Below are 14,462 nucleotides of genomic sequence, written 5' to 3'. Positions count from 1 at the left end.
AACTTGTCACGTCTGGGTTTTCTTGGGGGTCACTTTTCAGTTGTAATCGGTGAGATAATCTGCCAGTTAAGAGTGCCAATGTAGGATGGGGAGACCTGTTTCCATTTCTATCACTGCAAAGCAGCCTGATAACTTGCTTTCTTTGCTTCTCTGTTCTCCCCTGCAGAGGGGAGAGATCTTACCCCGTTTAGGGGATTTGGCAGGGCTCTTTCCTGTTGTGAAGGCAAGTGCATTGCAGTACTGTAGTTGAGATATGTAGCTGATTTCTGTCATATTTAGCTCATTAACTTTTAAATGCCTTGCTGCAAGTTTGATATTGCATCAGAGAAAATGTGCCTAGGCCTGATTCTCTGAGGAAAAGGAATTGCTTGGTTGAGAGGGATGCTTGGAGAAAAGACTGAGGATGGCCTGCTGCAGCTTCTTCTTTATTAAAATTACAGACCATTAGTGGAATTTTAATGAAGTCTTGCAGAATGGATGCTCAGAAGTACTTCTGCTATGGCAGCAGATAAGTACTGTTCATATGTTTTTGTTCCTTTTTTGATTTCTCAGTTTATTGCTGTGGTGAGTTACTGTAACAGTGAAATGGCTGTTTGACAAAACATGTACCTTGTTGGCTTCAAATGTAACTTCTCTACTGGAGATGCTGTTCTACAGTGAATAAAACATTAGTCTAAGGCCAAAGGATTCTTTTTCTCTTGAGCTCCGAGGGCCTGTTTAGGGACCTCAGCAGATGATACCACATATTTTGTCTTGGGAACACAAGACGTTCTGGTGAAAAAAAAGCTATAGAAGAGCTACGTGTTGCTATATAGGACTTGGTTATACCTGTTACTTTAGACAGTACCTATCTTAATATCCTTAGTTGTTTTCTTTTGTACGTATGTCTGTATTGCTCTTACAGAACCAGGTTATTGATATTTAAGGTCCCTGGAAAGACCTTGGATTTACTAAGGCATCTGTTGTCTCTGGAGCAGGGATGTCTGCAGTAAGTCCCTGAGCAGTGCAGTTCCGTTAACAAGAATGTGGAAGCATGAACTTCGAAAAATTGCTGAAGATGCACAGCTTTTTCTTTGCTGCCCAGGAAGCTAAGACAAAGTTGGCTTAACTGGTAGTTGGAGTACTTAACTGGGCTCCATTCAGATAACGAGATCGCTCATCTAGGTGGATGGGAGTTTCTTTTATTTTGTTGCATGAATAAAAGAATATTCTCAACTTATAATTACATGCATGTCCTGAGATTTGGTGTATATTAATAACTGTCCTGTGACTTTTTTTTCTCCTCCCTTGTTGCTTGGTCTTGCTTTTCTATTAAGATGCCTGTGACTGAAACATTCAAGTTTAATAGATTTTTGTCCTGAAAGAGACAGAATTCCCGTGTTACACATAGACTGTAGGATTTTTCTGAATTAATTCCTGTTTCAAATCCCATAGCTGTGGATAAATATATCCAATCTTGACCAGAAAATCTAGGCACGAGAAATCCAATAAGAACCTGATGTGATGGTGGTGGCTCTTGCTTCCTACTAGTTAATGAGACTCCTATCATGATGAATGTAAGTGCTGGGGGAGAGTACAAGGGGAATAGATCTTAGCGGCCAGCCCACGCTTCCCTAAATAACACCTCCAGAATCCTAAGGTAGGGAAAGCGTCAGTCTGGTCCTGGAGTGCATATCTTGTGTCTTTAGTTGGACACTTGTAAAATTAAGAGTGTCTAATATCTGGCTGAGTTTGATCAGCTTCTGATTTCAGCTGCTGGATCTGGGTATGTCTTTGAGAAGCTATTTTTCCTGTTCGAGATGTGTGTTTTGTGGCTTTCTTCATTCCCCTCCACCACCCTTTAGAAGTAGTGTTTAATTGCATTTGCTTTGGTAAGCAGCCTCTGTGACCCGGGCCTTTTGTTATTTGCTGTTCTTTCTGTCTTTGTGTATCCTGCAAATTTAGTGACTGCTTTCTTCCAAGACACCAACTAAAATGTTAAATGACAGAGGGCCAAGAACCAATACTTGATGGACCTCGCTAGCAGTGGTTTCTCATTGACACCAACATTTCAAGAGTTGTCACTTAATAGATTTTTAAAATGGTTTATATGTATTTGGCTGATTTTTGTTTGTTTTGCTTTGGTTGGGGTTTTTAATTTTTCTTTTTTCCTGGCTGGTTTTAGTCAAAATGTGTTGTGTCGGCCCAAAAATGTTATGTAAATCTAAAAATATTCTATCAAACCTGTTACTGTTAATGAAATTTTGTTTCATAAAAGTAAAATTAAGTAATTTTTGTAAGCTCATGTTGATTGACACTGTTTTTGCTGTTAATTCCTCAGTAGTCCTCTGAGCTGTTCTTGTTTTTGAAAACCTTTACCAAGTTGAGACCCCAGTACTTACCTATTTAATGTTTTGACATTTCAAAGGGATGATTTTTTTTTTTTTTTCCTCCAGCCCATGGGAACTTCCTCAATATTCCAAGACTTTCTGGAATTAAACACTGCTGCAAACATTCTCTGAGTAACTTCCAGGAAAAAAAAAAAATCACCTCCATTGCAATTCAAGACTGTTAACTTAAAAATGTTAAATAACAGCACCTTGATAGGTTTTGTTGAATGATCATATGCCATTCTGTTGAATGTTAATATACTACCATATTCTTGTAAACTTTTTTTTTTGGATAACATGCATATGTACCTTCTTTTTGATTTTATCTTTGCTTACTTCAAAGCTGTGTTTATCTCTTTGCTCTGACCTTTGTAACATTTCTGAATTTTGATTTATGTTCTTTGCTTTGAATCCCCCTGTCCCTTTTCCAACCTCTTGTCTCCTCTGTGCTTTTGCTCTTAGTTGCACTGTGGCTTTGGATTTTTTTGGGTTTTGTGTGGGATATTTTGTTTTCTTTTTAATGAACAGGTCCGATTTTTTTTTTTTTTTTCCCCCATGATACTGTTTTGAGGGTTTCTAGTATAAAGTTCCTAAATAGTTAAGAAATTAAAACAAAAGATGTAGACAACTGTTGTCTTAATTGATTTGACTCTATTTCCAGCTTTTTGAAGTTGTCCTTTTAAAGTGCAAAGTGCTATGTATTAGGCTGATTGCTTATTATAAATAAATGCTGATGAATCAGTTACCTTATTTTCTGTTGGAGTTGGTCTACAAATCTATTATACTTAACTACTGCCCTGCCTGGTACTTACTTAGTCTATTAAGATCTAGCTTACAAATCGATATTCAGAGATTAGGGCTGAAGAGTTGATAACTACGTATGTTGGGTTTTATTTTCTTCCTCCAGGGTCCTTGCTATGTTCCCGTTTATTTGGAGTTCTTTAATAATTTATGTAATGGTAAAGGTGGATTGTAGCCTTTCGTTTCTTTACTACTCTCAAAATTATTTGAATTCTAATTAGTGGTACAAGCTTTACTGCTTTGACTAGATACGTATGTAGGGCTGAATTATGTAGTGAGTATTAAAGGGTATGTTTGAGCTGTGCTGTTGCAGGGGAAAAAAAAAAGCATTGTTTGAAATGCTAGGCTCTGTGTTAGTGGCAGTCCAGAAATGCATCCCTATCTCCTGAAGATCTTGCATTCCTGTTTTTTAAAGGGTTGAATGTGTCTTTGGCTTATCCACATTGCTAGAGATCAGCTAGTAAAGTACTGTCTTGGACTATCAACTTCTCTAATAGTGTTATCTCAAGGAGCCTGGTAGCTACTTCATCATTACAAGTGCTCTCAGTTTTAAGGCAAAAGATACGAGGATCTAACTGGATTTTATTTTTTGTTGTTGCAAAGCTTGAAGGTAAATTTTTAAGCAGCAAACTATAATTACAGTTTAAATTTATGACTTAAAATATTTCGTTACAGAAGGGAGGATGAAAATGCCAGAAAAGGTGAAAATAAAACTATTTAGGTGCAGAGACAAAACTAGTGAAATTTGACCATACTGAAAACTGTATAGTCAGCTCTCTCTTTTTGTTTTCTATTTTTTTAGTTTTAATTTTTGTGTTTGTTACCTCTAGCATAAAAGTTTTGTCAGAGGACATTTTAAAGAATGTTTCTTAAATATTGCTTTACTTTTAGAACAAACAATTGTAAAATAGTAGTAAGTGTGTAACAACCTCTACGTTTAAAAAGTTATTCCACCCTTGCTCCAGTACTAAGGGTTTTCTTTGTTCTTTATGGGATTTTTTTTTTTCCTAATTCTTCACTTGCTGGCAAGCCTTCTGAGGTAGAGAAGATGTTTTATGCTTTGTAAATGTATTTTTTTAAAAAGAACAAACACCTTTTTTTCTAAATTCTTACACTAACACCCAAAAGACATTTTTCCTTGTGTAGGTCACCAGTAACATTATAAGGGTTAAATGTATGGTTGCTTTAATTGTGAGGAATGTATCTAAGAGAAAGCTCTGAAATACTGGGATCTTCTTCCCTTTTTCTCTTTCCTAATTCTGTTATTCCTGCAACTTTTCCACTGGCCCTGCTCTTCAGCTGCTGTGAACTGTCAGACACTGAAATACAGATGATGAAAATATAGAAACTGGAATTCAAGAGAGGCAGCCATGTTAATTTCTGTTCCATTTGAAATGCAGGAAAATATCATCTGCCAAATGGAAAAGGACAGTCGGTGGGAAAAGAAATGTTCTTTTCAAGCTTCTAAGAGCAGTGACAATGGAGAGAAAAAATACTATAAAAAGTAGGCAGCTCCTTTTTCAAGATTTTGTTTTTAATGTATTATGCATGATTAACTGTACACAGTTGCTCTTTTGGAGTCCTGAATGACTGAATACTACACTGCAGGGCTTATACTGTCTTTACTGCATTGCACTTTGCATTTGGGGGGGAATAGGGCTCAGCTTCATGGCAGTTTTGCCAGTCTTTAGTATAATTTTTGAATACATTCATACTTCCCTTATTTGCCTTTTTTAATGTCAAGCATTACACATAAGATGTTCTGCTGTTGCTATGCAACTGCTAAATCCAATATTTAATATTAATAAAACCCGAGTGGCATTAGCATCACTGAGAACAGTGGGCTAGCAAACTATGATTGTACAATATCCAGGCTGTAAAACTTGGCAGGGACTTCAGTGTGCAATTGCATGCATGGCAAACTGTGGGGCATGAGTCACTGGCAGTTACTATTTTAAGAGTCGTGAGTTTGAGTAAAATTTCTGAGCTCTTTGGATTTTTATTTATATATATAATATAATTTTTTAAACAAAAGGGTAAAGAATGAGGTTGATTAGCTGTTTTTTTCAAGGTTTCATTTCAGATACAAATTCTGAGGGATCACTACCCATAAAAGAGTCAGCATTATAAACCTATGGGTCAATACCCTGATTCTCCTATTTTTCTTCTAGGTCAGGTTGGTCGGCCCTTTCCCACTGTTCCTGCCACTTCCTGAAGCCTGAATTGGCTTTTTTTGGAGGCAGTGCTACTTCTCTGCCTGACAAGGTGCTGTTCAATGAGATGTTTTTTCTAGTTTCTCCTCTTCCACCTTGTTTTCTGATCTCTCCCTGTTTCTCTTTACTCTTGACTGTTATTTCACCGTCACTCAATTTTTGTTTGTTTTCTTTTGTTTGGTTGGGTTTGTTTTATTCTTTGCTTGGTCCTTTCTGAGATTAGATTTTTAGTGTCAGCCTCTGATATTAGATCAAGGATGGTGGCGTACCCCAGCAATACTTCGGCCATCTAAGTTGTGTTACAGGCCGCCAGTTCTCTAGGGTTCTGAATCTGATATCTGAAGATGCTAGTGCTCTGGCACTCTTGCTGACACCCGGGGAGGGGGTGTAATGCTACTTGTCCTTTCCTTTTGAGGTATGCGTTCCAAAAGATAGCTTTGATATTAGGTCTGTATAAAGTCAGAGTTATTTTAGAATGACTGCTCTTTTGCAATGGAATAATGGATCTCCTTCATGGCATGTGATCATTTAGATTTCGACTGTTTTCTTAAAGTGACTATTTCAGGTAGTTTATCTGTCCCTGATTCACCCTGCAAGTTTCTCTAAATTTGAAACTGTATTTTTGTGTCTTTTTTTTTTTTTTATCATTTCCTCTGCCTCTCAAAAGATTTAGGCAAGTAGGAGAAGCTGCACCTAGATGTATGCAAACTGTTACTAAACCTACAAAGCAAAAGTGTTAAATGGGGGAGACGCCATACAGTAAGTTGTAGCCTTGAGTTTTATGGTCATATTTGGAACCCATTTTTATAAGCAGGTGGAATTTGTCTGTCCCCCTTAAAGTATTCTTTGTACTTTTCATATTCACTCTGCTAACCTGTCTACTCACAGTATTGCGTAGTTAATAGCTCTGTAGATTTTACTGCCAGCAGGGGTTTAGTGTAATATTGATTTAACATTTCCAAATAATGGCAGTAATTTCGGTAAAGGTTTTTCCTCTTTTGGAATAAACTAAAATTGGTTAGACTTCTTTTAAGTGAGGCATAAATCATGGCATTGAAGTAGATCGCACTGTGTATCTTAGGTGTGGATCTGCGATTGGAAATTGGTTCCTTAGTGGCATGGCACTGCTGAATCCCTTTCCTTTTGAATTTTATCTCCTCAATCCTGTAACTCTTCTGGAAACACAGATTCTAACATTTGCTGAAATTCAGAAAAGTAACTGAATGCCACTCAGATGGAAGAATGTATGTTTTTTTTTAAATTGGGAAAATGTACCTTATTTTAGTTTGGAGATTTAGGCGAGAGAATTTTTTTCATATAGAAACTACCTGGTCATGTTGTAGAATGTACAGCTTCCTATTTTCTTTTCAAAATGGTTTATTTCAATGTGGTAATGTTCTCTGTTTTTAACCTAGCTATTTACAAAAGTACAGGAGTCGATGGACTCTAGATTGTGCTATGATTTGTCAGTAATTCAGTCATCACAATTGACCCATGTTTCTTGTAATACTTAGAGAAAACACGTTGAGTTCTGTTCTTGGAACAGATAAATATAGAACTGCTATTGTGAATATTCTTGTAGTGACGTACTTAATCTAGAAAGCTAACAATTCTTTTATTTGCTTTTAGGGTTTGAAAGTATTCTAGAAGGCCTGTTTGGACCTGGATTATTAAAAGATCTCAGTTTGTTTAAAGGTATTCAATCTCTATGTTTGTATCTTGTTCTGCATTTCTAATGACAGAAGCAGCCCCAGCTCTGCCTCTAGAAAATGTGTGTTACCGTGGTGATTTCTGCTTTTTTTTTTTTTTCCCCCCCTCCCCCAGGCAGCGCTCACAGTTAGTTTCATATTGGCTAAAATTACTAATGAGTGTGCGTTCATCTTTATGTAGCTGGGAGTGTATTTGGCAGTGCTCAGAAAAACAGATTTGTTGTGCATAGATAAAATGTATACAGTTTGGTAATCTGGGGATTTAGAAAAATGGCCGAAATGAAGTCTGCATCCTCAGAATGCAGGCAAGAATGTTGTGAAACAGGTCTTTAATTCGGCATTTCTCTTTTGGCTCCAGTTGTGTCGCGGTTTATGAATATGAAGTAATTTGCTATTCCTCTGATTTACAGACTGTGAGCCTGAAGGTGTTTCTGATTGGTCTTTTGATGAAAATTGTCTTTTCTGCTGCCTGAGAAGAGAAAAAGTGAAGGTAACAATGCAGATGTGTGAAGCTAGTAGTTGTAGGGGAGGGACAAAGGGAGGGAGTTTGCTGTTTCTAGTTAACTGAACATAGAAAAACTGTACTTCCTACCCCTTTCCCCTCCTTCAGAAAAAAAGGCTTTCTGAATTAAAATAGTGCAAGGTAATGAACAGTCTTGCCTCTTCTCTGCAACTTTTTCTTTGTGGTGTGTGATGCAGATATTTTTTTTCCTCTCTGTGTAGTGACTCATTCTGTTTAGTGTTTTTTGTTTGTTTTGGTTTTTTTGAGTTCTTTGTAAGAGATCTTGTTGGGATCATGATACCTTTCCCAAGGGGGCCAAACTGTGCCTTGTGCATGTTTACTACAGTCAGATGCTGGGCTTATCTTCAGTATGGAAATGTGGTCCATTTTAACAACCTAGAGTCTTGTTCTGTATCTTGGAATCTCTTTCCCAGTGGGCCGTATCCTTTTATTAAAGGTCTAATATGTATGGTAGGTTTTGTACTATGCTTGTTTATAACCAAGTCAGAGCCTAAATGTGGACAAGTCAGCTTTGCCAACATAATAAACTTGCAGTTTGTTTTCTTAACGAGATTATAGCTGCATATGAAACAAAGGCTATCGTGCTATACATGATTGTTGCTCAGGCCATGTGTTGAAATAATGATTGTTCTATAGCATAGGAAGGAAGGCTCATCTGTCTTGGCAAAACTTCATTCGCCAGAACTTGTAACTACTACTTCTTCCTGCACAATGTAAAGTAACACGCAGAGTGGATCTCTATCAACTTAGGGATGAAGCAAAAGCACTCTTTCCTCTGCAGCAGCTAACATGTTTAGCTGCGTGGCTTGTTCATAAAAGAAGTACCTTGCCGACAGTGATACTTGTCATGTTGCCAGATTATGCTTGGTTTTGTATTACAGTTTTAGTTAAGGCATGGGAGGAGGGTTAGGAATGCTTGCATTTACACCAGATGTAGGGCATAATACTTTCTTTCACTGACAGTGGTAGCAGGTAAGCTGTGTGGATGCTTGTGCTGTAAGGAGTTCTGTCTTGTTTGACTTATGTCATCTCACAAAAAGACAAAATTCAGTGTTTAGCACAGTCACTGAATTGATTCAGAAATTTATCTTGTGGTAGGGTCAGAGACTGGTTGTGGTATGGGAGAATCTAACAGTGTATGGGTAGATCTTCAAAAAGACTGTTTACATCTCAGTTGTCCTCATAGGTCCACTGTAACTAAAATAAAGCCCCTGAAAATCTGTGATTGTTAGGTGAAGATAAAAAGTAAGAACACAAATACCTACCGTATAGTTTTCAGGCTTCTATACAACCTTTAGACAGAAGCTGAGATGCCACTATTTATATTTTCATGTACTTTGCTAAGCTTTTCTTTCTAGTTTTACATAGTGAAGTGTAGTCCGTGATTGTGAGTATTGCTGAAAGACTGGGAACGTATTCCTTATGCTAGTGGTAGTTATCATTTATGTTAAGATCCTCACATGGTTTTCCATTGTACTGTGTGGTAGCTTTTAAATGGCTAAAAGAAAAGATGCAGATGTGGTCACATCTGTTGTGCTCCATGGTATTTTGGCATCGGGGGTCTAAGGAGGCTTAAGGATTGTGTGCAGATTGACACAGAACACACAGGGCTGTGCAGCATCACTAGGCAAAGGTGCTAGGTGAAGGGATTATGAGTTCTGAGCAGGCTGGAGAGAAATGTGAGTTAAGAAAGGCTGTGGTAGTGTCAGTCAGCCACTGTGGGCTGGAGCAGGATAATTTTTATAAATAAAACCCAAGCAATTTGTGTCACTTTACATTTTCAGTAGCCAAAAATACCTGTTTAAACCATATGGGTTTTTTTACAGCTGATTGATAAACAGGGACAGCAGAGAGCTTTGTACGCATGCTGCTGTGCTGCATGACCAGGGATCATTGGCTGGGGGAGTGGGGACAGGTGGTGAACCAGTCCATTCAAATCAGACTTGTGGCTTCTCTTTTAATCTTGGTGATTCTCCTCATGCTTGGCACAGGGCGGCTTCCTTGGAGTATACAGGATTTTTTCTAGGTTGGTTGTGGGGGTTTTTGTGTTTTTTTGGGGGGTGGGTGGGATGTTGGTGTTGGTGGGTTTTTTTCTCCTTCCTGCCCCCCAGCCTCTATATCAGTTCTGTTTGGTTTTGGCTTTTTGGAGCTTTTTTGGTTTATTTGTTTTGTTTTGTTTTTAAGGGAAGAATATGGGTCCTTTTAGACCTAGTGAGTTCTTGTATGTCCACTGAGAGAGATGGCAGAGTGGGAGTGCTTCCTTTCCTCTGTGGGTACACCAAATTGCTGCACTGCTGGCTGTTGCTTATGTCATTAGTTTGCAATACGGAGTTAAATATGACTTGTTTATGGGAGCCTTCAAATAGTATGGATTTAACATCATAATTTGAATTAAAACACCAGAGACTTAATTGTTACAAAAAAGCTTGTAACTTCATTTGGTATTTAGCCAAATGATGGGCAGTCTTCATCTGATGGACTGAACTAAATTAGAAATGGTAATAGTTTATTTGAAATCTCTGCTATTTAACTTCTGTACTGATATCTTTATTTTAGAGATATCTTCTTTTTAGGGAGTTGCAGATTCAGTCTACTGTAACTGCTAAAACCTGTCTGTTTCTGTACACGAATTGGTAGCCGTTGTGCTTTCTGTGCTACATCCTTTATTCTGCTTTTTTTTGTTGTTGTTCATGTGCATCCTCTTACCTTTTTAGGAAAAGAACTGGGCAGGGTGGAATGATTTGGGTTTGTGCTTGTGTACTGCTGGGTCACAGAATTAAAAAGTGTGTCATTGATGTTGTAGCTGGGAGCAAGACAGCCACAAACCACATATTACAACATTGTGGCGCTATGGCTGGCCTTTTTTTCCAATGAGTACATCTCTACCAATACCTCCTTTTGGATTAGTGGAATAATTATCAGTGTACTTGATTTTCACCTTTCAGTGACATATAGGTACCTGATCCGAGAAGTTCAAAACCAGTACAAATCTTCACAGGTTTTTTTCTGGATTTCATTTGCCCTTAAGAATTACCTGTAACTTAGGAGACCAGTAGTTGTGCTTAAGGAGAATTGAGTTCTGGACTGCAGGTTGAGAATCGGAGGCCAAGATTAGTTTATTGGCAGAGCTCTTTAAGGGGAAAAAATTACGCTTGCTCTCCCACCCATATCGGTGATGTTGGTTCTTACTTTTACAAGCAATCAGATTCAATTACATGAATTCTTCAAAGGATGGAGAACCATCTGCTGAAGTATTCTGAAAAGATTAATTTATTTGTAGCCGTAGTTCTACTTGCAAATACTGAGCAAATGCATGGAATTTTTGGCAGTCAAAATACAAGACAGTTTTTGATAGAGAAATGGACTTAAGAGTCTTCATTTGAAAGGGATAATAAAATACAAAGTAAGGAGCTGAAATCTTCCCAGAATATTTTTGCCCAAATCCAGAGGGTTATGTGCAACAATGTAAAGCTTTTAGAAATATACATTTTTTTCTTCAATGATATAATGCAGAATACACAATTGCTTCAGTATGGTATGATCAGGGAACAACTAGTTACCTAAGGAGCTTCTATCAGGTTATTAATGTGGGTGCAATTCTGCATGGGTGCATTGATGGGCATGAAAGACAAAAAAGACACAGCAGCTCTAGCAGCCTGCTTGTAGTGAGAGGAGGTAGATTGGGTTCTATGGGTCCAAACCCAGTGAATTCTTATTTGGATGATCTGCAAATGTGGTAATTCTCAATTGCTTGTGGGCTTTATCCTTCAGAGGGAACATTTAAGGTAGTATAGTTTGCAAGGTGGTTGGAATTTTTGGTTTGTGTGGGGTTTTTTTTGTTTTGGTTTTTGTTTTTTTTTAATGAAGCGTTTCCTTCTAAAAGGTTGTGGTACAGAGAAGACCTATCAATTCAGATGAACTGAACTTTAAGTGTATTTGACTTACCTCTTTTTAATTATGGTTCTTAATTTTTCAGTGTGACTTGTTAAATAGAGTGACAGAGCTATCATTACAGAGGAAATCTGTGGCTTCATGTAGAATGTTTGTATCAAATGAGGGTGTCTCCAATGTAATTTGCTCATAGCTGGAGCTCAAGCCTAGTTTAAGATATTTATTTTTTTTAGAAAAGATGCAGATAGATAAAGCCAGAAGAAAGCACCAGTAATAAGAGGGGGAAATTAGAAAAAGAATCCTTAAAGAGGATTCAGCTGAGTATATGCATTTGGAAAAGAAAACACTAATGTAAAGCTACGTGAAGCAATTCATATGTATTAAAAAAAAAAGAGGGGGGAGGATGTCACAACTAATCTCATTGGTGAGAGCAGAACAAGAGGGATAATACTTCTAAGCATATTAACTATTTTGTAGATACATTTAAGCTACAAAAATAGTGAGAGAAAGTGACTTCTAGGAGCATATTTTGGAGTTTCATGCTGTTGATGGCAGAAGGTTGAGTCTGGTCTTCAAAGTACCATAAAATACCTGGGCTTCAGTGTAAGGACCGCTTGTGATTCTTTCAGTTGTGAAGAAGTGTGGTAGGGTACAGCATGTGAAGGAGTAATTTTAAAATTCAAAGTTACTCTGATATGATTGGATGTTTCTAAAAGCTTGTAAGTAGTTACTTTACACAAACATCTGAAAGGTAATATCATTCCATTACTTGATTATGATTAGTCATAATAACAGCCTCTGAATCTGGTGTCCTTTCATGATGGAGGAACATAAACAGTAAGACATAAACTGTGGTAAGTGTCTGAATAATTCTGAAGAGAAGCTACTATTATAATTTAAAGTGTTAACTCATAGCATAATTGAAGATGGCAAAAGAAATACATGAAAATGAGTTGAAGCTGCAGAACTCTTACAATTTTTGATGGCTTTAGAATGTGTTTAAACTGTGTGCAGAGCTCCTAAGTGTGCTGGAAGATGCTCTAAAACATTTTTAATGGATTTCATCACTTTTAAAAACTCAAGCATTTAGACTGTCAATTTTCTATTGGGTGGTTTTAAAATAATTTGATATGGAGGCTAAAACCTGAAGAGGCTGTTGTAGAAAATCTCCAGCAGTGTTTAGTAGTAATGCAGGGTTATAGTTTTGCTTGTGCATGAATATCAATGCAAGCATATTGTATTTCCAATGATTATTTTTTTTCTCACACACTACTGTTGGTAATAAATAATACTCAATATCTATGGATCAGCTACATTAAATTTCTTTTGAACTTGATAAATCTGACAGCAGTCATCTTAATAAGGAAATAATACTGTTCCTTACTACAAAAGTATGCATGTTCAGTAAGTGAGGGATGTCTTAAAACTAATTAAACCATCTGAGTTTTCAGTTGATGCCAAGCTGGGAACAGTTGTGAATGCTTTGAAGGACATGCTTAAAAATGAAAATTATCTCTCTGTAAATTTGTGAAATAGGACAGACAGACTTATTTTGTTGAGTTACAAGTGTCTGAAAAGTGATAGCACTGTAAAAGTAGTAAACTATTTTTGGGGCTATATCAAGAGAGGCATTTGTCTTAATATCTGAAGAGGAAAGCCTAAATGCAGGTGAAGCTTCATCAGGGTGTAGCAGTATAAACAAACTGAATAGCATTGAAATAAAAGCAACAAGAATGACTTGGTCTTGAAGGTAGGAGAAAAGACAGTCTCTGCTGCCTTTAAGGCTTGTCTACAGAAAATAGTAGATTATTCTCCCTTGTACTGGCTAAGAGTTAAAAAAACTGTGCAGTCTTAAGAAAAATGAAGTGTTGGAGAAGACAACCTAGGGATACTGAAACATTCATTTCTTACTTTGTGTCTGATTTTGCAGTGGGGTGGGAGGTTGCATTGTATCCCTAGGGTCCATGGGTTGGCCAGTCAGCCATGGGTGGTCTGTGGGAAGCCTTCCTCCATTTTCTCCTTGAAGATGAAGAGGAATTATCTCGTACTATTCTGGCTTGTGGACACTTCCTGCTCCATCTGTGTGCAGCCTGTGGCTTAAACATGAAGCTGCTGTTGCCCTATCTATACAAAACCAGCCTGCATCATACCTTTCTCTTTGTGACAGCAGTTTAGCATTTAGAATTGCTGTATTAGCATTTCCTGCAAGGAGGGTCCAACACTAATGCTGACAAGGCCAGGCTGTCCAGGATTAGGTGGTCTCTCAAGGTCACACACTGACCTTGCATTTTGAAAACCTGAGGTCTGTACTTCTAAGGCTCTTTGACTTAATTGTGTAGTTGTGCTGTATATCTTAATGTATAAAAAGAGCTTTAGCCCTTTCGCAGCATGTGCAAACCACTCCAAGTATCTTTTCCTGAAGCTATATTGTTCAATACAGGAGTATTGCATGTTCACTGATGGGATTCCAGGGATGTTCTGGGGCATGGTTCCCACCTGAAGAGAAGCACAAAGAGAATAGAATGAATCCTGCATTATGAACACTATGTAAAATTAACTGGTTGTTTTTTTCCCAGGGTATTTGTAACCAGTGACAATGCTATCTAAATATTGATAGGTTTTTCTTCTTTCTGCTGCCTACATGTTGGTATTGAAAACTTTGATGTGATTTGGGACTGCAGAGTGAGAGGGTAAGCCTGAAGATAGTAGATCCAAATAATTGTTATTAGGAAAAAACAGCGCACGATGTTTTTTAAAAAAAAAAAAAAAAAAAAGATGTAAAAAACCCACCGCAACAACAACAAGATACCAAAAAACTGAACCAACTACGTACCCCCACTCCCCAAAACAAACAAAAAACCCTTCACTTCTGGGAGTTGACTTTGAATAGCAATCACAATCAAATATTAGATGTAGAAACTTGGTTTCCTTCTAGGGGTGAACCAGCTGCAAAAAT

General features: G+C 37.5%; 1 protein-coding gene across 5 annotated transcripts in view; it reads left to right on the top strand.

The window, feature by feature from the left end:
- Window positions 1–14,462, top strand: part of LCOR (ligand dependent nuclear receptor corepressor) — an 87,514-nt gene that overhangs the window by 24,399 nt on the left and 48,653 nt on the right. For all 5 annotated transcript variants that reach the window (XM_037399245.1, XM_037399244.1, XM_037399246.1 and 2 more), the window contains exons 2-3: window positions 7,013–7,078; window positions 7,503–7,582. In XM_037399245.1, the coding sequence (XP_037255142.1) occupies window positions 7,013–7,078; window positions 7,503–7,582 (146 nt within the window). The remainder of the gene's footprint in view (window positions 1–7,012; window positions 7,079–7,502; window positions 7,583–14,462) is intronic.

The sequence above is a fragment of the Falco rusticolus genome, chromosome 9 (assembly GCF_015220075.1).
Source record: "Falco rusticolus isolate bFalRus1 chromosome 9, bFalRus1.pri, whole genome shotgun sequence".
In the NCBI taxonomy this organism is placed as follows: Eukaryota; Metazoa; Chordata; class Aves; order Falconiformes; family Falconidae; genus Falco; species Falco rusticolus.
This window is presented reverse-complemented; position numbering and strand designations above follow the sequence as displayed.